This window comes from Megalops cyprinoides, chromosome 4, assembly GCF_013368585.1.
Source record: "Megalops cyprinoides isolate fMegCyp1 chromosome 4, fMegCyp1.pri, whole genome shotgun sequence".
In the NCBI taxonomy this organism is placed as follows: domain Eukaryota; kingdom Metazoa; phylum Chordata; class Actinopteri; order Elopiformes; family Megalopidae; genus Megalops; species Megalops cyprinoides.
In genome coordinates this window covers 33,139,232-33,166,370 of record NC_050586.1, presented here as the reverse complement: position 1 = coordinate 33,166,370, position 27,139 = coordinate 33,139,232, and the positions used below count along the sequence as shown (strand labels likewise).

At 44.8% G+C, this 27,139-nt stretch overlaps 1 protein-coding gene across 2 annotated transcripts; it reads left to right on the top strand.

The window, feature by feature from the left end:
• The first annotated feature begins 832 nt into the window (after nucleotides 1-832).
• On the top strand, nucleotides 833-27,139 carry si:ch211-204c21.1 (disabled homolog 2). 2 transcript variants are annotated; one of them, XM_036526976.1, is made up of 15 exons: nucleotides 833-1,116; nucleotides 12,497-12,693; nucleotides 16,932-17,071; nucleotides 17,338-17,436; nucleotides 17,631-17,762; nucleotides 18,147-18,230; nucleotides 19,019-19,042; nucleotides 19,133-19,177; nucleotides 19,907-19,969; nucleotides 21,087-21,692; nucleotides 22,384-22,525; nucleotides 22,805-23,287; nucleotides 24,427-24,536; nucleotides 24,824-24,928; nucleotides 25,103-27,139. In XM_036526976.1, exons 2-14 carry the CDS (start codon nucleotides 12,609-12,611, stop codon nucleotides 24,890-24,892), a joined length of 2,082 nt encoding a protein of 693 aa, XP_036382869.1. In that variant the 5' UTR covers nucleotides 833-1,116; nucleotides 12,497-12,608; the 3' UTR covers nucleotides 24,893-24,928; nucleotides 25,103-27,139. The 2 variants fall into 2 exon arrangements, with proteins under 2 accessions (XP_036382869.1, XP_036382868.1); XM_036526975.1 differs by having other exon boundaries at nucleotides 22,805-23,416.

Here is a 27,139-nt window from a genome sequence, read left to right as displayed (position 1 = left end):
GCCGCTATGTCTGCCGCTACCTCAGTGCACCTGTGTCCTCCATGTTCTGTCATTTCTCACTGACAGGAGGAGCTCTGAGACAAACCAGACTTACTCCAGCGACAGGGAGGTGACAGGGTCAGACTGGAAGCACCGCCCACAGAGAACCGGGCACCATTCCCTTACAACTGAGCAACTGTCAACATCCTGTTATTGTACCATCTCTAATTTACTGCGAGCCCATTCAGTATCCCTGGCAAAGGCTTTTACTCTAGAGGCAACCCATATATGTCAGTTTTGAGCCCTGAAACCCTGTAGTTGTCCACCTAGACTTCAATTGAGATAAGACAGGTGCTTATTAGTTAGCCTAGTCAAACTATCACATGCCAGTAAGGGATGTGTTTTATTTATTTATTCATTCATTCATATTTATTCTGTCTTGTATGAACTCTGATTTGGACAAGAACATAGTGTGTTTTCTGTACAAAGTAATGATACTGAATTGTTATTAAAACGGTTACAGAAAAATATTCTATAGGGCTCATCTACGAAAAGTTCTAAAACACATTTAAAACAAATTTTATTAAGGTAGCATGACTCAATAAAGTAAATCTAAGCAAAATATCTCATTTTGGCAATTCAAAGTTAAAACGGTTTATTTTTAGACAGTGCAGCATTTCTCTTCTCTTTTTCTGGACTGGATTTCGTAATTGACGGGAAAATAGGTTAGACATCATAACATACCACGACAGAAGCCGCCCATATGTTTGACGTTTAAGGGTAAGTCTGAGGGGGGTGGCCAGCTGTGTTCATAGAAGAGGTATTTGAAAGGCAGCGCTGCGTTTGTCTCTCTGCAGTCTGGCGCACACGGAGTTAAACCTCTGACCCAGTAGTTCCACACTGAGGGAGTCACTCGACCCAAGCAGCGGTAACATCACAGCGCATTCCTGCGCAGATCTTAGCTGCCAACATCTGATTAGAACCATCGCTGTCTGAGGTCTAGAGTTCCTCAATTCACACAAGGACTGGAAACGTGGAGAGGTAGACGGGACCCTGCACTGTCATCTCGTTTGCCGGCCGGGTGAATCTCCAGTAACATGTCAAATCCAGCGAGGAGACGCAGCTAGCTAACTGTCGGTGAGTGTAAAATAAAGATAGACGACATTGCTTAGGTTTTCCAGTTGGTTTGCCGATGATCCTCGCAAGTCGCTAACTCAAGGTGTTACCTATTGGCTATATTTTCAGAAAGGATGGTTTCAAATTGTGGATAGAACGTGAGATATTAAACCCATTAATGCAAACTGGGTGATTTGCTACAGTTCTAGCTAGCAGGGCTGATCACTGGGTTTGAAGAGTTAACTGGGGATTACAACGAAATGTATCGTGAGTTTTTATACGAAAATTATTGCCAAAGCCTCGGTATTTTAACACAATGTTAATTATTTGTTGGCAGTGGTTAGAAACTTTTGAAATCATTTGATTGCAAAATTCATATTTAGAATTCTTAATGTAATATAAACATTGTGTGACGTTTGCGCAGGTATAGTGGAGGAGCGTAAATGACCCCTCTAGTTTAACCCCTGTAGTCAGGTCTCCTACCGAAATGTTTCATCGTGTATTCTCTTTTTCTGGATATTTTGTAGTCTCTTTGGATTCAAGTGTGTCAGAACGTGTTATAGGTTATAGCTTCAAGATGAATAACGAATTTATTTTGAAGTAGGCTGCAACGATGAGATACAGAAAATATTGGAAACAACCTCTATTTTCTTTGTCTCGGCAGACGTATTGCAGACAGTATGTCGTTTAGTTGGGTAATCTGTCGTCCAGATTTCTCTGTGATCCACATTCAGCATTATTTCGAACGGATTACACGCGTTGTACTTTAATTAAATGAAAACACTGACTGCACGGCATTGCCTATAGGCAAAGGCTCTATTGTTGCTAGGTTTGTAGCGGTACGCTTCTCTACGGCCGCCCATTGATGCACTTAAAGCTGGAGAACCTCGCTTTCCAACTGAATAAACCACACTGAACACGTGGTCTACTCATAGTCATATACATTGAAATCCATTCAAATTAACAGTCTGTCTTTTTAAACGAAAACATGTTTTGAAACGTAGCAACGTTATGGGATTTCATTTCGTTTATTTTCATCACGTATAATTTTATTTTTAAATGTCCACGTTTGGTATGCCCTAGGCTGCATATTTCTGAGGTAAGGTACAAATATTCAGTTGAAGATTCTGTATGGCTATTCAATTTACATTTTGTGCTGCGGTGCTCAGCTAAGAAATATGATTAAAGCGGTCGCTCGTCTCACTCAATTACTATGAAGTTGCCTGCACAGTACTACATAAAGCTGCAGTGAAATCACAGAGGCGACGTCAAAAGTAGCCTATGATCTTTACAAACGCTTGGTACAGTATCCCCCACCTCCCGAATGAGTTTTATTTGGTAGAGTGTTTTGTTTAGATGTAAGTGCACTGTCATAAATGTTAAACGCTAGAAAAAAAAAACACTCGTGCCAGAGTAGTACTCCTCCCTCTCTCTCTCCCTCTCTCTCTCTCTCTCTCTCTCTCTCTCCCTCTCTCTCTCTCTCTCTCTCTCCCTCTCTCTCTCTCTCTCTCTCTCTCTCTCTCTCTCTCTCTCTGTACTCAGCTGAAGTGTGTCCTGTTTCAAGGTTGCATATTAATTACTACCACTGTAGGTAGTTTCCATTACTATCTCTACAACGGGCGACATTCAGAAAACCAACAAAACCTTTTTCTTTTTAGTTAGGGTGTCTGTCATGATTGACCTGAAACTAAAAATATGGAGGAGGTATAAACGTTAAATTGATGACCCTCTTATTCTGTCCCTGATGAATGTGCCCCTGTTCCAAAAATGGTGATTTGCCAGATTATAAAAATGGTGGTTTTCCAGGGGTTATTTCTTTCACAGTCTTATGTGGAGTTGTAAACGGGTCAATGCTTCTGTGTCCATTTGCAGGGTTATTCATTCATTCATTCATCAGACTTGTTTTACTCCAGAGTGGCTGCACAGGTTGTCTGTGGAACAGTGCGCTTAGTCTGATCTCATATATTGCCCTTATCTGGGGCATTATTTGCCATCATTAATGATTCATGTTTCATATGTGTGCCTGTTTTTGTAAGTAAACGGGATATGTGGGTAGCCAGGCCCTTTAAAGGAGACTGCCATTGCAGAGCACTGAATGTTTGATACACACACTTACACACACACACACATATATATATATATATATATATATATATATATATATATAAATAATTTATTTTGTTATATATTAAATTATTTTATATTGCATGGTAGAAGTCAGTCTTTATCTATTCTGTACATAGGTGTGATTTTATTCATGTAGGGTCAATGTATGTACCAGTGTATTATAACTGTGATATCAGTTGGATAATATGGAGAGATAATTGTTCAAATCGTAATCTGTAAAGACTTGAGATCCTACATAAGGTCACCCTCACTGTTGTCTCTATTGCTGTCCCACCTCCTGTCTCTTTCTCTCTTTCTCGAGATATCTGACAGAGGAAATGTCACTATAAACTCATTCCCCTTGCCCTTAGGGAGGCACACAGATAAGGATGCACTGATATACTTATCTATGAAAGCGGGCTATCTCATAAGCCCGCTCAGCTGAAAGCTAAAGGGATGGTGAGGCCAGGTTTTTTTCTTTACCATTTTACTAGCCTTATAAAACGCCACTGACGCAATCCCTCAACAGGGCCTGAAATACAATACAACACAATACAGTAGGTCACCACTTGCTGATTGTCTTGAAAACACTCGAATGTCTGAAGTTCATTTGGGGCTGATGCGGCCCAACGCTATACTGAGAGAGTCATTTGTCTTGCAGGGGCACAAGTTGTGCAGTTTTATTGGAACCAGATGTTGGCACTCCCCGCCACATCCTCCATTCTGTCTCTCTGCTCTTAGCTGGGTTGTGGTTCCCTCTGTGTGCCTGTCTGCAGAGTTATGTTGCATCCTTGTTTAGTAAATGAACAAAGCTTGCTGTGAAAGAGAGAATGTGAAGGTGGCAGCGTACTACATTTGTGGTTCTTCCATTTTGTCCTTCCCTCATGGTATTTGTTTTTTTTTTGGGATGAGGTTGTGCTATTTCCAGGAAAATGAGTCAGGCTCTCATTTGTTAAACCGTATGTAGGTTGGTGCTGAAGGGATTGCAGCCGAGTGCCAAGCGCTGCTGTGAATGGAATTTCACCGCGGCAGTCACGCGGCGAGGTAATGAACTTTGAACCGTGCGTTTGTTTGTCCCTCTTTCCCCACTCTGCAAAAGAATGTGAAATCTGGACAAGCGCTCAAGAGGCCTTCCACCGCCGCCGTGGCAAAATACAAGCCAGGTCGCAGCCAGATGTGGAACCATTTGTTACCGTCTTTTTTGGACCATAAAGAAGGCTGACCTTTGAACTGCGTTGTCTCAAGAAGAGGTGCTGCCTTTAAACTGACAGGCTGACCTCATCTGTGAGGCGTTAATGCCTCTTGAAGGTGACCTCCACTGTCTTTATAAGATCTCTTTGCACGAATAGGAGTGCCGGGAGGATTAAAGGCACAGATGCTCCACGGAGCTCCACAGAGCTCTCGCCACATAGAATGTGCGAACAGGAAGTGATGACTTCTGTAATGGATACCGTGACCCATGACTGGGTCAGTGTCTTGGTGTCTCAGTGTCTAGGTAACAATGGCCGACCTCTTGCTGCCCTCTGGCACTGACCCTGATGGGCACCGGAGGTGATTCCAGTACATAGTTTGATCATTCAGAGTGGTGATCCTCACTAAGGGACAAGGTTATTTCTGCAAAAAGGCCCTCGATGAAATCAGTATTGGCTTTAGCCATATTGCAGTTATTACAGTGTTGGCCTGAATTAGAAGCTAATTGAAAAATATTCCACCTGGTATTAATTGTTTGATTGAAGTAGAAGGCTGGGAGCGAGACACTAGTATTATTATTTATAGTGGTAATTGTGATATCCTGTCTTGAAGAATATTGGAGAAGTGTTATTTTTTTTGGTTTTTTGTTTTTCCTTTTGTCAGTACAAAAGTTCAAATTGTAACAGTGCTTATTATTAGAGCGTTTGTATATTTTATAGTGTCATGCTATTTTGCCATTGTTAGACCTTCTGTGATGTATGAGGCCTTGTATGATAGTTGACTATTAATCAGCCCAGTTGAATATGTTTAAGTATTACACTTTACTGCACTCAGTAAGCACATACATCTCATCTTTTATGTCTGTTCTGCGCTACATAGAACATGGTATTTAACTTTCCTGTTCCTCTTTTTTTGTCCTGAATCTACAAGGCTACTTGGTAGCCTCCGCGTTGCATCAATACCTGTCGCCCAAGTCTTTTGTAAAAGCGGTCAGAGCTAAATAGAAATTTATTTAGTAGTCACAGACTGGTCAATGAGGCCTTCGTCTGGCATCTTTAGGCGTTTTATTGAAACAAAATCGAGCTTTTGCTCCATATCATTCCAAGGCGAAAGTGGTCCCCTGGCTGGTCTTTGGGTATGTGTAGCATTGTGAAGTTAACAGACTGCCTCCTTTGTCAAATAGGCCCAGGGACGAGTGTCAACAGAGAATTGCTGGTATTGTTGAAAACAGCCTTCAGGGGAAGCCGTGATAGACAGGACAAAGGAAGACTAAAGTGTTTTCACATGGCTGAGTGAAGTTGCCTTTCCCTTTTGAAAGAGCACAAGCAACAAAGTGCTTAAAAAAAAACTTAGAATGTTATATACCAGCCCCTTTTATGAAGCCCCAGATACAAACCAGTCATTTTGAGAACTTTTATGGCAGCAGTTACACTTTGTGAGACCACACATGGGAGAAAATGATGTATTGTCAGTAAGACAGGTGAAATGTTTTTTCTGTAATTGGAAACCGCATCACTTCTATTAATCCTCCAGCTTCATAGTAGAAGGAGCTGATGGGTTCCTGTTAGATGGGGCCTGACTGATGTGATAATGTCAAATGCAAAAACTTGACTTTATGCGAAACGCATTCAGCCAGTAAGTTGATCATAAAATCTTTCGAAGATATGAAACATCGACTGGTGGTGTAGAATTTATTGAAAGAATTACATTACTAATTTCTGTGTAGTGCTGACATGATTTTGTTCTCTAGTCCATGCCCTGAAAATAGGTTGGTTTGCATGTTTCTCTGAGGCAATTGTCTCTACTTTATCAGATCAGTGATTCGCCATACATACAGTATATTTAACAATTCTGTCCATGGGGATTTCTGTATTCTCACAAGTGAACAATGTGAATACCTAAAGCATGTTGTAATGCACAATGGGGAAAAATGTTTGGAATGTCCTCTTATTTTCTCTCCATCATTTCCTTCTGCATTACACCGCATCATACAATTGAAGGCTTCCTCCGAAGGCTTACGCTGATATTTTAAACTGGGTATGAGGCATAACGACACACGTAATGTGGATGCTGTGAGGAAAATTCCATTGTGGCTCTGGTGTCTGGGTCTGGAGCTTGCTGCACTGCCGGCCTGGTGAAGTGCCATGACTCTCTGCTGAGTATACTCCTCTTGAGTTCTGCACAGTGCGTCACAGGCTTGATAAGCAGCAGTGGGCCAAACAGAGGCTTGACCATTTCACGCTGAACATAGCAACAAATCGAAAGTGATTTTAACAGCTCGTGGCACTCCGTCATTGGTGCGGGCCACTCCAGAGCAGTCGTACACAGAAGAGTAAAAGACATAAGGGAGAGGTTTTCTTAGTGAAGACCTGTAGTGTGTAAACGAAAGAGCAGTGATGAATGTCATCTTAACAGTGTACAGGTGTAAACCTCCACATAGTGGCATGGCTGGACTGTGATAGCATTGACCCTGCATAGTTGGCCATTTTAAACCTTTTGCAAGTGGAAAGATTGTTGGGTTTCAGATCTGACTGAAGTACTGAAACAAGTATTCTTCTCTCTGGCGAGGATATGCTTTTCCAATGTTCAGAACTTATTTTTGCCCTTCCCCGTCTCCCCCAAAAAAGGAGGTAACTCCTTTGTGTTGGTGAGCTCCCTCTGGTATATTTGATGTTTGGAAAGTGTCGGCAAGTAAATTCGGCTTCTGACAGCGGAGGCATGAATGGCCTTTCCAGCACCTGTCTCCGTGGCGCTGGGGCGTCATGGAAACACCGCTGGTGGGAGACAGGAGAGCATCTAAAGCCGTGCTCTTCTTTTTATTTACTCCCTGTCAGTGTACACAGTGCAGCATCTTTCCTCTGTCATAATGACTCACTTTCTCCCGCGAGAGTGAGTTTAGTCCCAGACGGGCTCCCTCTTCCAGCATTTGAATTAGTTGGTTCGTGGCCATGATGCTTAACTACATAAGGATGAACATGTTGTGAGCTTTTTTTGTGTTTTGCGACCGTTCGTAGCCCCCTTGCTCAGAAACTTGCATTGGGGTTAAAGCGTGTCCCGCAGATTGTCACTAGGGCGCCATTCGGTGTGCTGTCGGAGTGTCTGGAGTGTCGTCTTGCGTGCCCTCCACCGCGCTGACGTCAGGTAACCGAGGCACAGAGGGCTCATTGTGAGGAGAGGGCCCTTAGAGAGGAAGCCAAGGTGGTGAGCGCTGCTGTTCCCGCAGGCCTGAGGTGAGCGTTCGACCGCTGGCGCTAATCTCCTCCCTGCAGCCCGGTCCACATAATCCCCCATGGCCCCCTGATCCAGTCTGAAGTTCTGGCTCGCTGCCCCTGATCTTGGAGCTCGGGGTTGTGGTGGGGGGGGGGGGGGGGGGCTGAGGTCATTCGGAGGCGCAGAGTTCTGGCAGGGTGCTACAGCCAGCCCCTTCTCCTCTGGCACTGGCCCCCTTTTGAAGTGGATATTTACGTGTAATCCGAGGGGCCAGGCCTACGCCAGGGGACAGCAGCGGAGCCAGGACCCATAGAGCAGGAAGGATGGTGTCCACACCCATTGTTCTCCTCCCGGGACGAGGACTCTGGCATCTTGTGCTTGCACCACACTGAGACGGTGGAATGATGGAGTGAGAATAGAGAGTGAGTCAAAGAGATCGAGGTCTTGCCAGGGTACGGGTAGAGAGCAAATATTTATGTTGTTCTTGTGCAGAGCTTTGGCAAGAGAGACTTTAGAAGGTGTCTGACAGGGGCTTAATCTTCCATCCACATGAGTCTACCCCCTCCTTCCAAGTCAGACATTCCCCAGGGAGTCCTGTGTGAAAGGAAGAAATATATCCTCAAGGAATCGGCACACATGGGGATTTGAGCAGGGAAGAGGCGCCGTTAATCCGTTGAAATTGTGTCTGGAGTTACTGTTTCTTTCCAGTGGAACACTAGGGTACAATGCTCAGGTCGCCTCTGTTGTGTACAGATAGGGCTCTGGTATCATCATTGACTAGCTGAAGATGGCTAAACACTCATTAAATGCACGTCTTCCACACGCAGGGGAACCTCTCTGCTACCGGCATGAAGCAGCACAGCCATCGTGTCCTGTCTCATTCAGAGAGAACCTGTCCGTGCCATAAAGCAGACAACATATCGGTCTGGAAGTGAAATGTCACTACAGTCCAGTTATAAAGATTATCTAGGCTCTTTCATTTGGCCATGGTTCACTCAACACGTGAATCATGGTTTTTCATAGGCTCAGCGAGTGTTTCCAAATGCTATCAGGAATCATGATGAGAGGTCAGGATTGCACCTGACCTATACCTATCACCTTTCTGTAAACCAGCCTGGTGCTGCATACTATTGTTCTGAGCGAGTTATGTCATGTGAATCTGTACATCTGCTTAGGGGAGGTGGCCACGGACAGTTTACATTATGCCCTGAAGTGACCACAGTGCTTGACGTGACATAGTCTACTTGATGGCTTAAAGCATGGACATTGACCTGTATTGGCTCAGTTGTGCCCTGTTACTGAAGTGTGTTGTTCAGTAGCATTGAAAGAATGGTGCTCTTATGTGAGGTCTTATCTTTGAATCCCACTCAGAATTGCATATTGAAACATTTAGTTATTCCTTAAGCTGTTGAGGGGAAGAAAAACTACTTCTGAAGTTTTAGTATGGGATCATTGTTCAGTTGCCTGTGTGTTATTTTGAAATTAGCTCTGGCAGCGGTCAGACTGTGGGAATGCCACTGTCTTTTTTGCTCACTCAGGCCTGTAATTAGTTATGATTTTCACTTGGATTGCAAGCAGCAGCAATTTCAGTGTAATCGTCTTGCATTCTGAGCTAGATGAACGTGTGCAATCACTTGCTGAAGAAAGTGGTCTTCCGATCTATTTTGTAAGATATGAAGGTCACAGCCTCTGATACAAAATGTTTAACTTTTTCTCTGACATCACCAGCAGCAACTCTACCTTTGCACACCTCAACCTTTTCTCTAGTCTTCATAGGTTAAGGAAGAGCTGGACTTTGGACAGGTGGTAGGTCTTGAGTAATGGTTGTGTGTTAATGCTGTACTTAAGTTTGTTTTTTAAAATTTTTTTTGGATGGACAATTTTTTACTTCTGTAGGTTTGGAAAGTTGTATACAGCATGAAGGACCCTATGTATCTGTGGAGGGCCTCTTGAGATGGCCATACCTGAAAATGAGTCGTCTTGCAGTCACTTTTAGGTTGGATGGAATAGCAGCACTATGGTGTATTGCTTTATTAAGGTGCAGGGCTTGTAAACCAAACGTTGCTGGTTTGATTCCCAGACAGGCTACTACTGCTGTTGTACCCTTAGGCAAGGTATCCAACTTGAATTGCCTCAGTAAACATCCAGCAGTATAAATGGATAACGTGAAAAAATAGTAAGCTATGTAAGTCGATCTGTATAAAATGGTCTGCTAAGCAAATGCTATGTAGCGACTGGAAGCGTGACACAGGGAGGGACTCTAACGAGAAGTGATCTTTTTTTCTCCGTCCTTTTTTTTTTTTCCTCTGGCTGAATTGGATCGAATGGTGCAGGAGGCAGACACTGATTTCCCCTTGGACTCCAGTCGGAACAGGGAGGGGAATGACTCACTCTGTGGGTAAACATCCAGCCGTGTGTGCTTGGGCTCCTGGCTCACGCGTTGTTTGGCCCGGTTGGAGCTGTTTCTCCTGTGTCTCTCCAGTTTGTGCCATTTCTCCTGTGATGGAAAAGGTCGAAAGCAGAACCCCAGTATACAAACGGCTGCTCCTAAAGGTCATTTAGGAGAGGTTCTCTGAAAATGACAGGAATTTATCTTAAAATTTGTCTGAGTGAGGCACGATATTGATTTTTAGTTTGGGGGTGGGGGGGGGTCTGTACGTAAGGAAAATAAACAAAGAATATCTCCAGGGGAAAGTGGTTTCTGTACCAAGTTCACACAGCGTCACAGGCAGATTTGTAAATGTTTGGTATGTCCAAACACTTTCGCTTGGTTTTACTTTCCTATAGCGCTGCCCCAGGTGCCTTTGAAAGTGGTCCTGAAAGGCTGGGCACATGACTGAGAGGGTCAGGGCCACCAACTCCTCTCTGGCCCACACACACAGCTGTTCCACACAACCTGCAGCTGTTCCCCTCTGTACTTCCACTCACACCAGCTTCCAATAATAGACATGATTCACTTTATTGGATGCATTCCCTTCGTTTGCATCAATTGCTAAAAAAAAATGCTGAAGGCTGCTAGTTGATATGAGGTCATTAACATGATGGACACTCGATTACAAAGCACTCAAGTATCGCAACTATCACATTGGAAATGATGCTGCAGTTTTCAGTCATCTCAAGCTGTGCTGGAAAACCATTCTAATGATCCATATGCATGTATGCGTTTGGTTAGCCAGCTGTGTGTTGTTATCTCACATTCTGTCGGTGCTTTGTTTTTAATGGTGGCCCATCTTTGGCATCTGAGAGCGTACAGCAGTGGAGGACCATAGGGAAGCTCTGTGAGATTGTAGAAATAAGGAGACCTCTGAGTAAATTGTGAAGAATCATGTGGTTTATTGAAATTCTGTGGAATGAAAAACAAACTCTACTTGCACTGGTCAAAGCTGGTTTCTGCTGTGAAGAGTTTTTTCCCCAAGTATCGGAATTGTTCTCTCAAAATTTTCTTTTGATATGGCTTCACAAGCATTGCAAATGCAGTATGTTACCTCCATTACGGATATTCCTGAACCTAATGAAGTGTTTTTTCCTGGGATTTTGTTTTTTGTTTTTGTTTTTGTTTTTGATTGGAATTTGCTTCAGACATTATTAAATTGGGTCTGGACTTCCCTTTTAAAAACATCCCCTTTTAAATTGTATCCTAATGGAAATGTCTTGTACATTTTAGTAGAGGCATGTGAAAATAAGTATCACACATAAGTATCACACAAAAAAAATACACTATGTGTATGGGAGCACATAAAAACAGTGTTGCTTGCTTCACATTTTGAAATACTGCAGTGATTTATACCAAATTCTCAGACTGAAGAAAATCAAACTCCTTTAAGCAGCATTTGGGACCATGTGACTCGGTAACTTAGAGAGCGCAGATTTCTGATTTCCAATACTGACTTTGCCTAAAGTAAATTAGGCCGAGTTGTTTCAGTTTTTCCAGTCTGTTTGTGCTGGCTTTTCTCCCCCTGTGATGTGCTGAAATCAAATATGAAAGAACATTTCGAACCGTACGCCTCTATATTTTTATTGTTCATGTGACTCAATCATCTCCTGATTGCAGTGTGGTGTGGAGACGCTGGAAAAACATTTGTGTAGCTGTCGTTCCCTGTTGCTAAACTCCAAAAACCGAAGACAAGAGCCAAAACATTAGCATGGCAGCCGTGCTTGAAGTGTTTCCAGTTCCAAGGCTGAAAACAAACAGGAAAAATAACCTGGCAGTGGCATGGAGAGGCTTTCTCTTTATGGATCCCAGATGCACGCAAGACTGCTGCTTCCTGGAAGGGGCTTTGGATGGGGGGGCGGCGAGTTGCTGGGGGTGCTGTGGCTCCACCTCCCTGCTCTCCAGTCATTTAAAGAGTCTGGGGGGGGGGGGGGGGGGGGGGGGCTTCACTTAAAATCAAACACAGAACATTCTAAAGGTCCTACCCCCAAGTGATAAAAAACCACCGTTCCTCATGACCTGCCCAAAGAGAAAATGGCTGGAGCTAATAGGTGTGTCAAACAAAAACATTCCTTTTGTAAGTAACAGATTAAGGCATTGGGAAAGGCACACTGCCTTTCTCTTAAGCTGCAGTTTAACCTGCAGTGTGCTGGTGGAGTCATCTGTGTAGGATGCTGTTGCTAATGTGTGTGTGGATCAGTGACACGGCCGTCTCCTTCCGCTCGATCCTTAAATTAGTGAAGGACGACTGATAAGCACAAGTACTTGAAGGAATGCATTGTAAAGTCAATTGGTACTTAAGCTAGGGGACATTAAAAGGGTTTTTCTGCTTCTCTCCCCCTTTCTCTCTCTCTCTCTGTTTCTCTCTCTCTCTTTTTCTGTGTCATTTCTTCCTCTTTACTCTTTCCCCTTCCTCACCATCCTCTGCCTCTTGCTCCTCTCTTACCTCCCTCCCTCCCGCAGGCAGTGTTGAGTATGTGCGACTGCTGAGACGAGTTGCTGAGAGCACGCTGCCCAGGATCCGCGTTCCCTTTTGCCCCTACCTGCCTATCTGGTGAGGCTGGCCCCTCCCACCATGTCGACAGAGGCGGAGACCAGCGTAAACACCCAGGCCGACCAGGCCCCCGTCAAGACCCCCTCCAAGAAGGAGAAGAAGAAAGGTATGCGTTTTGGGCGGGGGTGTTTTGGGTTCTTTCTGCGCTCTGCCAATCCGATGTGGGTGAACGCACGTGGCCGACAGACAGTTATTTCAGTAGTGCTGGGAAATTTCACGGAGTTTATTTTTAATCTGTGTCTACAAGCAGTTGTCAGCAGGGTATGCAGCTCTTTGCTGGGTTCTGGTCATATCATTTTGGTTGTAATTTTCTGCACAAGTTTTGGACTGAATGGAGGATACATTTCTGTTGGATACCTCTAAGTGTCACTTACTTGGTTAAAGCCCTCGGACCCTGCAAACAAAAAGCTGAAAAACATCTGGACAGTTACCCTTTTGTGTTTGCTTGCTGCTCAGAAATTCTGAGGTCTACACAGAACCTGGAACCACAGTGTTGACTCAGCTTTCTTAAGGACATTTGGGAATAAAACATTCCTCAGAACCACCTCAGACTTCGCAGCCTTCCCAAGACGTGCAGTCACCGCAGACCCACTACAGAATGCAGACACCTCTTTTGTACAAGATGCAGGTGGCTTTATAGTATTTAGCCAAAATATTCTGGGGCATTTCAGCTATGTTTTTCCATCCTCCACCATCCTCCTACACAAAGACGGGACTGTTTAACATCATCCTAGGCTTAAGTACCATCAACCTAGTAACCTAAATAAAAAGTATGTGGCCACTGGTGCATGCTTAAAGACACATCTGCGAGTTCCAAGCATCCCATAGTTCCAGCTGCAGACTGTTAGTGGAAAAGAAGCAGATCCTGGTATTTGGGGAAATAATTCTGCTTGATATATGCGGTGAGGGTCAGGTAGTTGAAGGGCTTGCAAGGCTTCATGTTGTCTTGTGCTATTGAACATCTACAAAGTAGGTCATGCTTTTCAGTGGAATACCAAAGGCTCCAGACTGCATTCCAGTGCCTTCAGTGGCTAATATTTTGCTGGATTTATTATGCTAAGCTGACCTTGTGTGCATTGCTATTGTCCTGCATGGTTTTTTTAACAATGTCTGCAAAAAGGATGGATTCTAATAAGGCCTCATTTGTGTTCTGAACACCCACCAGCAATTTCCGATATATAACATCTCTATTTATGGAACAATTCCCGCAGGCATTTAAAACGCACCCGAAAGTCACGTGGGACCTCCTGGGGTCTGCATTTCTGCACTAACCACAGTACCAAAGGGTCTCTAGAGCCAGTGTGAACAGCTCTTGAAAGCTTTGATGAGGTCAAGCACATAAACTAAAGATGTAAATGTCTGTGTGGAGACTGAGCAAAAGCCCACGGTTTAAAATATGTAACTTAATATTTTTTAATATAATATACATAAATACATGTTCTGTTAAAGTACGGTCCCCTCAGCAGGTTCGAAACTTGAGAAGCTTTGCAGAACTCTACATGGAATATCGACGCTCATAAGTCTCATTCCTTTATTATTATGGCCACTGAAGTGTTTTTACTGCATCATGTTCTTGGTCTCAGTTTGAAATAATACATACATATAAAGGATGATATATTACAGCAGCTGAACAACAGCTCTGCTAGTAGGTTCTTTCCTTTACAATCTGACTCCAGTCCACAGGGCCAAAAAAAGCCCTCACATTGGTAACTGGCTTAGCATGTGTTACTGTGTATGCTACCTTCCTGCACAACCTTCACACCACACCCCCTTTCAACAACCCCACCCTCTCATTCATTTGTGTTTTATTACCCTAAATCCATGCTGGGGTAGTGGTCACTGGTTTGTGTCACAGCACACCTCATTTTTGCTTGTACTCAAGAAACTTTACCCCTAATAAAAAAATGCCCGCTCTGCGCCTGTTGGAATAGAAGAAAGGTCATGGGGTAGCTTTGAAAAGATGTGTCTTGTTAGGTCTCAAAGACGGGCATGTAGCAACCTCACTCTGCCAAGTGCCAAGCATGCTTATAATCATACATTCCTCATTGTCTTTTTAGTGTAATTCTGTGATCTACGTCATGTGTTCTCAAAGATTTCTTCTTCTGGGAAACAATGTTGCACTGTATCATGTTCCTATGACAATTGTGCTTGGTCCAAATCACTGTTTTGCATTTAAAGACTAGTCTCGAAAGCCATAGGGAGATGGAGATCTTGGGTATTCATACAGTATTTGTGTATTGTGTACCACACATTCCAGTGAATTCTTCTCATTATTTTTCTCTCTGCTGGTTTCCATCCTGAAGAATGCTCATGAGGAATGGGGCACAGCTGGCTTCTCACACAGACCGGGCATGCAGTCAATTCTGGTCAAAACGCCTGAGTCAGTTTTTTGGGTTTCACAACATGTGGGAGTAAGTCAAAACTGCTCTGTAGCAACCACAGTGTGTGTGAATGAGTCAGAGCTATTGTGAAATGGCATACGCAGTGAATTTTGTTGTCTGTGACGCATTAGGAATGGAACAGGCAGCACCTGAGTGCACAGTGAAACGCGTGTTGGCCCAGGGGATCGGGCTGATTTGCATGTACAGGAGGGGAGCCCTTGATGTGTTGGGCTTTGCTGTGAGAGCGTCCCTGTTTGCTCAGAGGGAAAGAGAACTGTCCCCTGCAGGCCGCTGTGAGTCCGCATGCTGAGAATGTCAATGGTGTTCTCAGCCACGGGCCTCCAGCACAGGGCTCTGCCAGCACCCTGAACAGTCCCCCCCCCCCAATCCCGCCTCTTCAATTCCACCGGGACAAGGGGGGGTTGGGGGGAAGACTGTCCTAGAGAGAGACACCACACTACCTCGTCAGTGTAGGCCTGGCACCGCCAGTCTGCTTGCTTTGATAGAGGTAGATTGAGAGAGACCAATAATGAGAGAAAGAGAGAGAGAGTGTGGGGGATGGGGGGGATGAGAGAGAAAGGGGGGAGGAGAGCAGGAAAAAGCAGGATGGGACGGTAGGACGAGAGGGTGACTGCAGGCCTCACAGCATAACGGAAGCCTGTAATGTTTACAAAACCCCCTGCTTAAAAGTGGTGGTGTTGCACAGCTGTGTCCAAGTCACTGTGTCATTGATTTTCATAGCATTTAGGTTTTCGGGTCGGCAAGGCTTAGCTCTGTGCCGCTGAAGTGACTGACAGAGCTGAGAGGCATGCAGCATGTTAGCTGTGTCAGGCCTTGATCCTCGGGAGCAACCTGAAAAGCAGCGATTGAGGATATCTGCCCTCCCACTCGTTTCGCCAGAGAAAAGAGGACGCGGGGAGCTGTTTGGCAGAAAGCACTTCCTCTTCACGGAGCCAAGTAGTTCAGCTTGAGAATATCTCACCTAAAAATACTTTCCATTGTGTGAAATTCAGTCGCATTGTAGATACAGGCACAAAAAAGAACAACGATGCCTTTTAAGGAAATTTGACCATCTCATGTGTTGTGTAGCTAAAGGCAACTATACGTTTAGACAAATTCCTAACAGTCAAAAGCATGGTGTATTGTATGTAGGCAGCGTCAACGTAACAACTCAGGCAAGTCGTGAGAGTGGAATCTAGAGTGAACCGGGAACAATTGAGGCTTAATGGGCAGATCATCCTTGAAAGTTTTTATAATGCATTCCTCACCACCCCAACCAGCAATGTCATAACGCATCCCTGCTGTTGCCAGTGCGTTGGTGGGCCGTTGTTTTACACAGTTTGAACGCAGCAGCACCTCCACTTGTAAAGTTTGGATTTAATGATGGTTGGTTTGCGCATTAGTGCCTTTGGGGGGGGGATAAGTGATTGTGTGTAGGTGTTGTGGGCTTTGTCATTTGATCCCGTGGTTCCTGCCAGGAGCCACGCTGAGTTAAATAACCCCTTTGAGGGTGTAATTTAAAAGATTGTGCGTGCAATGATGGGATATTTCATATTGCTCCAGGTAAATGCCTTTAAGAATAGATATTACCAGAATGGCGTAGTGGAGTCTGTTGCTTGAGGTCTCAGTTCCGCTGGGGCCACCTATGGTGGTGCGCGCAGTTATTTTCAACAGACCAATTTACTTGTCAGCTGTAATTCATGAACCCAAGCATCTTTTTTCAGAACTGGGGAAAAGATATTTATTGTTCTGCACTTCAGGATTCATGGTTGTGACATTAAAGGCAAGCAGGATTTCCTAGTGACTAAATACACTGTATAAAACTATTAAGTAGGACTAAGAAGTTGACTTGTAGACCCAAGTAGTTGATTTCCAAGCAGCTAACTGCTAATGCTGTTTTTTATGCCCACACATATGTGATTCATAGATTACATGGCCTGTATGTGTGTTTCTCATGTGGCAGGCCCAGAGAAGACAGATGAGTTCCTGCTGGCCAGGTTCAAAGGTGATGGTGTCCGATACAAGGCCAAGCTGATCGGCGTGGACGATGTGCCCGCTGCCAGAGGGGACAAAATGAGCCAAGACTCCATGATGAAACTGAAGGTGGATGCAAGCATAGTCACTCTGAGCCCCAATACTAAATTGCTCATTCAAACTAAAGTTCTTAGTTCCTCATTCCTTATAAAAAATATAAAAATATATAACAAAGAATACCCGTCAAGTAACAAGTGCTACGTGTATTTTATTGTCACAGTATTTATGTAGGGGAAAAGCGTCTTCCATAGCTGTGGCCTTGAAGAATGTGTGTTCATGTACCTGTGTTGAGGAGAGGATGTTTATGCAGCTGTGGGGTGTTTCTGTGAACACAGGGCATGGCTGCAGCAGCTCGTTCCCAGGGAAAGCACAAACGAAGAATATGGGTCAACATATCTTTGTCGGGCATCAAAATTATCGACGAGAAAACAGGGGTGAGTGCACCCATTTGGTTTGTTCTATAAACACATTCTGCTGTTATCCACCATTTGACTGTAAGTACAGTGGCTCTGCAAATAGACTGTCAGAACAAGGGTTACGCTCTCGTTCTGGGACCATGTGTGGATGATCAAGGTAGAACCTGATGGTTACTGTTTTTTCTTTAACACCGTCTCCCCCCTCCCCCCAGGTAATAGAACATGAGCATGCTGTGAATAAGATCTCCTTCATTGCACGAGATGTGACAGACAACCGAGCGTTTGGCTACGTGTGTGGCGCGGAGGGCCAGCACCAGTTCTTTGCCATAAAGACAGCCCAGCAGGTACAGCACGCAACGCTCCACGCACCAGCGGGCCCATCAGTGCCAAAATGTTCACCTCCCTCTGCCTTGTTAATTTCTGAAGCAGAAAGCACAGGTGGTCTGAGAAAGGGAATTCAATTTTTGCGGACAGTGGTGGTCTGAATGGCACTGGGCATAGACCATGATGACCTTGGATTAGAATGTACGATTTGCAGCGGTGGTGCTTTCGCTAAAAGCACTTGTTTAAACTTTGACTGACTTTTGTTAATGTGCAGGGTCGTCTTCTCTGTAATGTATAATGTTTGGCTGTAGTGCTTTCAGCGTACAGATTGTATCCTCATCTGTAGGGGCGGCAGACCTGTGGCTTACTGTCCCACCAATGGCCTCTGTTTGTGTTTATCCCAGGCCGAGCCTCTGGTTATTGATCTAAAGGACCTCTTCCTGTTAATTTTCAATTTGAAGAAGAAAGAAACTGAGGGCTCAAAGAAGGTAAATGATTCAGGAATGTGTGGTCAGGGTTTTATCTTGCCTTCGTGAGAGTTTCTGTGGGGGACAAATCACTAAAAATAGCATTTTGATTTGCTTTTCCGGCAAATGTCAAGGTGTTGATCTAGCTAACATTACCTTAGGTACATTAGCAACATGTGGCATTAGCCCCGAATAATCATTCCCAGAAACATGGCGTTTTTGGATTGATTTTTACTGGAAGTCCATGTTCAATGGGAATAGGGTATGTTTGGTGTTTATCTTGCTTTTTAAAATAAATAATGTTTGGGTACCCTTGCAGCTGGTTTAATTAAAGGAAATTTAGGCCTGAGTGTGAGATGTGCTATATACTTACAGTCTCTTCCTTAAGCCCCAGAGAGTCCTGCAAACTCACATTTTCATCCAATTAAACATAGGAACCATTCAACCATTAATCATAGGAATGACATAATGACATCATGTAATCATTCCCAACTGTGAATGGAACTGTTTTACGTTTTTTGGGACACATTTACCTTTGACTCACACAATTATGTTGTACTCATGTTTGATTTTAATTCTCCATTTATTTGAATTGCAACAGCATAATATGTATTTTAAAAATCAACACATTTTGCCTTTTTTCCTTCTTCAGTAACTGTGGAATATGCTGTATTAGCACAAATGTTTGTTACTTGGAGTGTTTTTTTATTGAACTATAAGGCTGTTTTCACACTTGCATCACTGAGTTGAAACATTTAATTTCCCTTTCAACATTTTAACTCTGGTTTTAATGCGTCTTCGTTTTCTAGGATGAAACCAATAAAGTGGTGGAGGTAAGTGTTGAAATTAGAAGCAGTTACTTTGTATTTAATTCCTTCTCTTGAGTCCTTCTCTGAGTGCTATATCTGTTTATTTTTTTTCAGAACGGCAGTGATTCCTTGCACAGTGGTGAAAGCCAAGTGGATAAAGTAAGTATACTTTAACCTGTTAACATACTTATTTACTTACAATTACTTGATACAAAACATTGTTTTATACAATGTATACATTTATACATTATACATTTTTCCTCTTTTGCATAAAAACAGCCCAGTGTTTTCACATTGGCTGTACACTAGTAGTTTCAACCGGTTATATGCACCAGTTCTCCAGGTTGTCCAGTCAAGTCTGCGCATCCTATAAACCAGCCTGCCATCAGTGCACATTTGGGGCCTAGTTTCGAATTCCAGTGGCCGGCCTGTACGCCGCATCTGGTTGGCCAGCCAGCCGCTGCAGCGCGGTGGCCATCTGGCCTGCATTCCACAGGGGAAGTGATGGAGTTTGCAGACAGGAAGTCCCTGAGACGGGCCAGCATACCGGCTGCGACATCTCCATATTGAACCAGAAAACTTTTCTCCCTCCCATCCCTACGTTCAGTGATAAAAAACAAACAAAAAGTTATGGTTTCCAGGTTCACCCCTGACCCCCCCCCCCTTTGTCGTCCTTAAGTGTCATCATAAATCACTCCCTGTCGCATCACAGCCGTGGTTGCTCGGATGTGTTCTACTACAAGGTTCGCTTGTTGAAACAGTCGGCAAACAGACCCTTTTTTTTCCCCTCTCAAACTTAGGATGTGTGATGGAAGTTTAAATAAGGCCGTGACACTGTGGAATGCTCCTTTAAAGCTCCCTATTCTCCCTCTGTGTTCTGTGTGGCAGGGTGTGGAACAGCTGGACCTGTTTGGAGACATGTCAACACCACCAGACTTGAACACTCCCCCAGTAAGTGCTAACCCACCTGGCCGGAGAGGAGTGTGCATACACTCCACTCAATAGGGATGAACTAGTTTAGCGACCGCACATAAAATTAAACACACATTACATAAAGGGCATGAATAACAGCCGTGTGTGACTTCTTCAGGGAAGGTAATGTGTTGAAACTACTGGAGAAATGTATAATTGGAGAACAATCTGACAAAATAAACCAATAACAGAAAAATTAAAGGATGATTGGCACCAGAGAGCACTAGTTATTTCTCAGAACTGTTTTTTCCTATTGGCCTTCACTATGTGCTGTGTCTTTCCACTCCTGTAAAGCCAAAGAGGCCCTGATGGTCCTAGACTTTGACATGAAGGAAATGTGGTCATTGGGAGCAGTTGAGCTGGCAAGGTTTTAACTGCATAAACATGTGGATATGCTTCCTGAACCTAGAGTGTATGATGAAGAACAGACATTACCAATGCTGACAACAGGCCAGCTTTTGTTAGTTTTTTATTTTAGCTGTGTTGATTAGTCTAAGGCTACAATGCATGTGTTTGAGCAGTTTTGGAATTGTTCTGATGTCACAGAGTTTTTCTTTTTTAAAGACTGACAGTGAATTAATTTAAAATCTCAGAAGTTAAGTCTCTAAATGTTACGTGAGTGAACAACATGAGAGTTTGTGTTGTGATTTAAGGGTGTTGCTAGTTTCTCATATGTGATATTTGTGCTATACCTGGAAAAATGTATATCTTTGATATTTATACTTGGCGGGTTTTTGATGTAGTTTTGTTCTTTTTTCAATCAAATTCCCATGACTGTGAGATATCAAACCAAGGTAACTTCTCCAAAGACATTTTCAGTATACACACATTTGCCAAACGTTACATGCCATCACAGGACACTTTCATCGTACGCTGGCTCCAGATTTCATGCAAATCATCCAAAATGGCAAATATATTGAGTAATATGCATGTTGGTGTTAGTCAGATTTTTTCATGAGCTTTGCTTTTTTCATGGCACGCGTATGCGTTGTTGTATTTTACGGTGGAATTCACCTGTGCCACCAAATTTTTGACCTAATTTTTCCTCTCTCTGTCTCTTTTTCTCCATGTTTCTCTCTCTCTCTCGCCAAATCAGGAGACTAAAGATATCCTATTGCTGGATCTGTCCACTGAGATTGACAACAACCAGAACTGTGTCAAAGGAAATCCTTTCACCACTTCCTGTGCTCCCTCTGTCCCCCGGCCCAGGCCACAGCCCAGCGCCTCGCCTGAGAACCCCTTCCCCTCTCAGCACAGCTTCTTTCCCGCTCCCATTCCAGACCCTTTCAGCGACGACCCCTTCTCCAAAAACGAGCCGGCGGCCCAAGGGGCCTCGCTAAACGGCCACCAGAACGGCGGCTCCGACTATTTCGCCCAGCAGTTTGATCAGATATCCAATCGGACCGTGATCCAGGCGCTGGCCAACGGCCAGTGGCCGCTGGAGGGGAAGGCGGCCGAGGCGGCGGCGGCGTCCGCCTGGAATCAGAACGGGATCCCGGTGAGGGAGCAGAACGGCTCTCACAGCCAGTCCCCCCAGAACCCCTTTCTGCAAGCCCCCGACAAAAGCCCGCCGCTGCAGAACGGCGTGAAACACGAGCCCGCAAGCAAGCCAGAGCCCCCCGCCCCCCCGGCGAAGGATTCCGTCATCATTAGCCCTCCCCCGCTCAACGCGAAGGCCGGACGAGGACGGAGGAGTGTTAAGGTGAAAGCAAGAGCGCCGCTAACCTTTCGCATGACTTCAGTGTGCTGGCAGACAGATCGTGCATGTGATCCATTCCCCTCCGTCACAGGGCTGGGGTGTTGCAAAAGGTTTCAAAGCCTGTTCAGAGGGGTGCATGAAATGGCTAAGGTCTGTCAGAAGCAAGCAGATGGTCAGCTGAGGATTTGCTGCTGGAGATGTAACAGTGTACAAGTGAAGCTAATCTTCTTTTTTGGGCGTCTGTGTGCTCCGAGTTTAACCTCTGCAAATTGGCTCATGCTCCATTAACTTGTTTCATTTCCGCCTTTCATGCCTCAGTGATTACTGTGTCTTCAAGGTAAGTGCTGACGCTGGTGTTGAAAGTATGAAAAATTGCCTCTACGTCTGTTTGTTTTATTTAAAAAGTTCTCAAAGATGTATTGTGACTAAATAATACATATTAAAATATTATGGGTGTTTACTGTGGAGCATATCTTTTCATATTTGGCAGGAATATCATTTCAGCCCCTTCTTTGGTGTCTTTTATGGGGAGAATTTTTCACTGCCTTCCTCATGCTATATTTATCCTCTTTATTTAAATCTGCTGGATGTGGTGCATTCACTACATTTACATAAGGTTTAGATCACAGACCTCTGCTCTGGCTGACATAATGACCTGGATGCTTTATAAACATGTGCATTTTGTTCTCATCAGTCCCCTACAAATGACCTGCTTGGAGCGGACCTGTTTGCTTCACCCAGCCAGACAGAGTCACCCCCTTCACCGCAGCAGGACCCATCTCCAGCGAAACCAGTGGACCTCTTTACCAACGGCTCATCCTCCATGTCTGCTCTCGGTAAAACACGTCACGCTGTTTCATAATTGTGACACTTTCTATGCCTTGAAGGAGCGCTACATTTACATTTTGACATTCGGTAGACTTTGTTCTGCAGAGCGACTTGCAAAGGCAAGGGTGCAAAAGTGCATCCGTGAAAGTCACAAGTGCATGCAGACAGGCGGCGTCTAGACATGGATGACATCAGCCGTGACTGCAGATTGTCACTATGCTGGAGAAATCACAGTAATTCCATGCGTGAGTTCACTCTGAGGTCACTCTGTGCTCTGTCTCTTTCAGGAACCCTGTTGCTGTCTGCACCCACCTCAGCCCCAGCCCCAGGGAATGTCCCATGGAGCCAGCCAGCCCCATCCTTGTTCTCCGCCCCTCCTGCCGTTCCCCAGCCCCCAGCGTTCACCGCCCCGCCCGTCCCCGCCTGGGGGCCGGTGCCACCGGCGTTTGGGACGGCCACCGTCCCGCAGGTCCCCTCCTGGGGCCAGGCGGCCACCCCGGCAGCCCCTGTAGCCTGGACTCAGCCCTCCGCCAACCCCTTCCAGCCCAGCATGTTCCCGGCGACTCCAGCGCCAGGCCTGCTGTTGGGGCCGCCGCAGGCCTCCAGCCCCCCTCCTCAGCCCCCGCCCCGCCCCGCCAAGGAGGCCCCCCGGGTGGAGAGCGATGCCTTCACGGCTCTGGACCCCCTTGGCGAGCGGGGACCAAAGACCGGGAAGGACATGTTCAAGGACTTCCAGCTGGCCAGGCCGCCGGCCGTCCCGGCGCGGAGGGGTGAGCAGCTGGCCAGCCTCAGCACGAGCGCCGCTTTCGCCCAGTACTTCTCCAGCAAAGTGGGCTTGGCCCAAGAGGCCGCTGATCACGATGACTTTGACATCAGTCAGATATCAACCGAAACTAATGGTAACGCATTAACACTCATTAATATTACTAACCTGGCTTGATTTTTTTTTTCCTTTCCATTTTGGATTTTTCTCAGTACAGTAGTCCTAACTCATAATTAACTAATGTACATGCAGGAAAAAAAAAATTGTTGACTAACATGTGTCTGGACTGATTTGCAACATACACTATATGGACAAAAGTATTTGGCCACACCTGTTTTTCAAGGTTTGGGCTAGGCCCTTTATCTCCAGTGAAGGGCAATCTTAATGCTTCAGCATACCAAGACATTTTGGACAATGCTATGCTTCCAACTTTGTGGAAACAGTTTGGGGAAGGCCCTTTTCTATTCCAACATGACTTTCTATTCCGACATGCCCCAGTGCACAAAGCAAGGACTATAAAGACATGGTTTGATGAGTTCGGTGTGGAAGAACTTGACTGGCCCGCACAGAGCCCTGACCTCAACCCCATCGAGCACCTTTGGGATGAACTGGAACGGAGATTGCGAGCCAGGCCTTCTCGTCCAACATCAGTGCCTGACCTCATAAACGCTCTACAGAATGAATGGGCACAAATTCCCACAGAAACACTCCAAAATCTTGTGGAAAGCCTTCCAAGAAGAGTGGAAGCTGTTATAGCTGCAAAAGGGGGACCAACTCCATATTAAAGTATATGTATTTGAATACAATGTCATTACAATGTAATGGTCAGGCGTCCAAATACTTTTGTCCATATAGTGTATTTTAGCTTTAGAGGTTCAGCTAGGGGGCAGGAATGTTAGTGTTGTCGTTATTTGTGTCTGTCTGCATCTTCTTTAGCCAGTCTTACCCTCTTGGTGCAACCCAACTATTTTCCTTTATCAGTTATGTACTAATGTGAAACAGCTGGAAGAGCTATTCATAGACTTAAGGCTTTATATGCCTAGGCCTAGGGGGTTTAAGAATTGCTCATTTTTGAGGTTTGATGATAGATATTATTAAGCTTTATCGGAGAAGCACAACTTGTTTTTGCCATCGCTTTGTCTCCAGATCCGCCGAAACCCGCTCCCGTCCCTGTAGCTGGCGCTCCACCCCCAGCCCAGGGCCTCTTTGACAACCCTTTTGGGTCCGGCCTTTTTGGAGCCCCTTCCTCTGCCACGGTAGGTGCCTGCTGTCTGCCCCTGGCTGCATACATTGAAGAAGCAGAAGGTAGATCCACACGTCAGAATTAACATGGGCAAAAATATTTTATTCAGCTCTGGTGCTGTGTAGTACATGGCACCATGGACCCCCGGGTCTACTGTCAGTGGGATGAATGAGAAACGCATTCGTAATGTTTACACAATAACCGCTTTGGCGTTTTGATAAATGGGTCATGGTAATTATTACAGCTTTGTATCATTGGTGAATGACTTTCCATGCATGTTTCCTTCTTATGCATACCCAGGCTGCTCCAGCTGTCCAGCCTGCTGCACCAGGCTCTTTCGGAGCCCCCTATGGCAACCCCTTCGCATGATCTGTTACCCAACCTGCCAGCGATGTCAACATCCATGTGAGTATGTAGTACATGTTTGCCAGGGGAGCTTCAATGGGGAAATAAACAGGCCCTGAAATTGCCTGCCATCTACCTGCCATTAAAGCATCATGATGGATAACCCTGAGGTTGAATGGGAGAGCATGACAGGATATATCTGAGTTATTTCGTCATTTTTTTTCCCCCTACCAGGACAGCCTTGCTGTGTTCCAGCGTTCACCTACAGTACGGAGCACGTCCTGTTCCCAAACAGGTTTCCACGTCCAGCTGCCGCGGCCAGCCCCAGATGTTCCAGTTCCTCCATCTGCAGACAACCCCGCGACCGACCCAGCATTACTCCAGCATTCACCCACTCTTCTGTCTCACACGCCAATGACTAACCACTCATAATTCAGTCTGGGAAGAGCATCCGTCCAGTTTCACTGCCAGCAGATTTTTATAAGCAAACCAACCAATGTCATAAAAACAATGATTGTAGGGATTCTGAACAAATTAAGCCATCTGTGCCGGGAGGCGGTTCACACGACAACTGCTGAAGAAACGGACACAGTCGGAGCTGTAGGAACAGTGAAAGCCATGCGTACCTGGCATGAGGGGAGGGGCAGTGACATTAAAGAGAAGAATTATAAGTGGAGTGTGCTGTGTGTGTGTGTGTGTGTGTGTGTGTGTGTGTGTGTTGCCCATTACTGATGCTGTAGTTCTCCATGTCCTACTGCTCCTTGTGGTTGCATCACACGTTGCTGTTTACCAGAGGTAAAGGTCCACCAAGCAGTTCTAGAACATCATGTTTTTTTATTTCTCAAGACAAGTACTGACCTCTTTCCCCCTATATGTGCTCACTTCCTGAGCATTCCATGGATCCAAACAAAACACACCCGGCGGACACTCTTCAGTTTTTTGCATGTGCCGTGATGCAAATTGGATGCCTCGATCCGTGTGAGCAGGAACAGATGTGTTTGAGTGCAGGTCAGTACAGGCGCTCTTAGCGCCATCTTCTGGACATCAGAGGAACTGTTCCCATGCAGAAGAACACAGGAGGGTTGACTGTAATCAACTCTTGACTGAGAGCAAAGTGGTGGGCTGGTGCAAACTGTAATTCAAGGACATCTGAACTGTATAAGTGTTCTTTTAACCATGGGGACTGTCTTAATACCCCCCCCCCCCCCCCCCCCCCCAAAAAAAAAAAAAATGTGGGTTGATTTCTGCCTAAATCCCACACTTACAATGCCAGGCATACTGCACCGCCTTCACATGATGGATGTCGTAGTATAGGATAAAACACTCATTTCTCCTCTCCTCTGGACAAGAGTCTCATGAGACAATCCTACATTGTGGTGACTGACATGCTTTCCTTCCTGCCAAATGAACCCATGAAAGCAACTAGCTTTGAACTGAAGATGCCATGTTGAGTACTCTGGACAGACGATTATGCTCAGGATGTGGTTTTTAAAAATCTGTTTATGGCATGAGTCATACTTTACCCAGTCACAAGAAAAAAATGAGTGTTTCTACGTAGCAGTTATTAATGTGTTGCTTAACCCCTGAGTCATCAATCAAACCATAAATTGTAATATTATGTTGAAGTATTGCATGGCATTGCGCAAGATATTTTGATGGGTCACTGATTAGTGTCCAGTCTGAAGTTTAGGGCAGTTAAAAAGATAAACAATCACTCATACTGGAAATTTAAGCTTTGTCTTGGCAGAACCTTTTCGTGTGTGAATGTGCGAGTGCCTGTGTATGTGTGACGTGTGTATGTATATATATAAATATAAATATATATCCTCTGTTGTGCACTTCCCCTTGTGTATCCTGGATGTTATGTAACTAAAGTGAATGTATTATTTAGTCATTGCATTAAACTGGAAATTTAGCTTCCTAGGTTCTAAATATTTCATATACCTTTGTAACACAATTTGTATTAAAAATGTAAAACATTCAGGTATGCCTTATAATAAAGAGATAACTGTCTGTAGGGTACCTGTGTGTTTCGTTTCTTTTACTGTCCTGTTTCGAACGTCTGCGAACGCTGTGGTTTGTCCCGATATTTCATAAAAAAAGAACCTTGCTCCATTACATAACACCATAACAGCTTCACACCATTAAAGCTCTGCAGTATTGCATATTACCATTAAAACCTGAGTGCACCACAGCAACACACTTGAAAAACAAACGCAGTCAAATGTATACACTTACTGTGTTACCTTCAAGAAATGAAATAAACTGAAA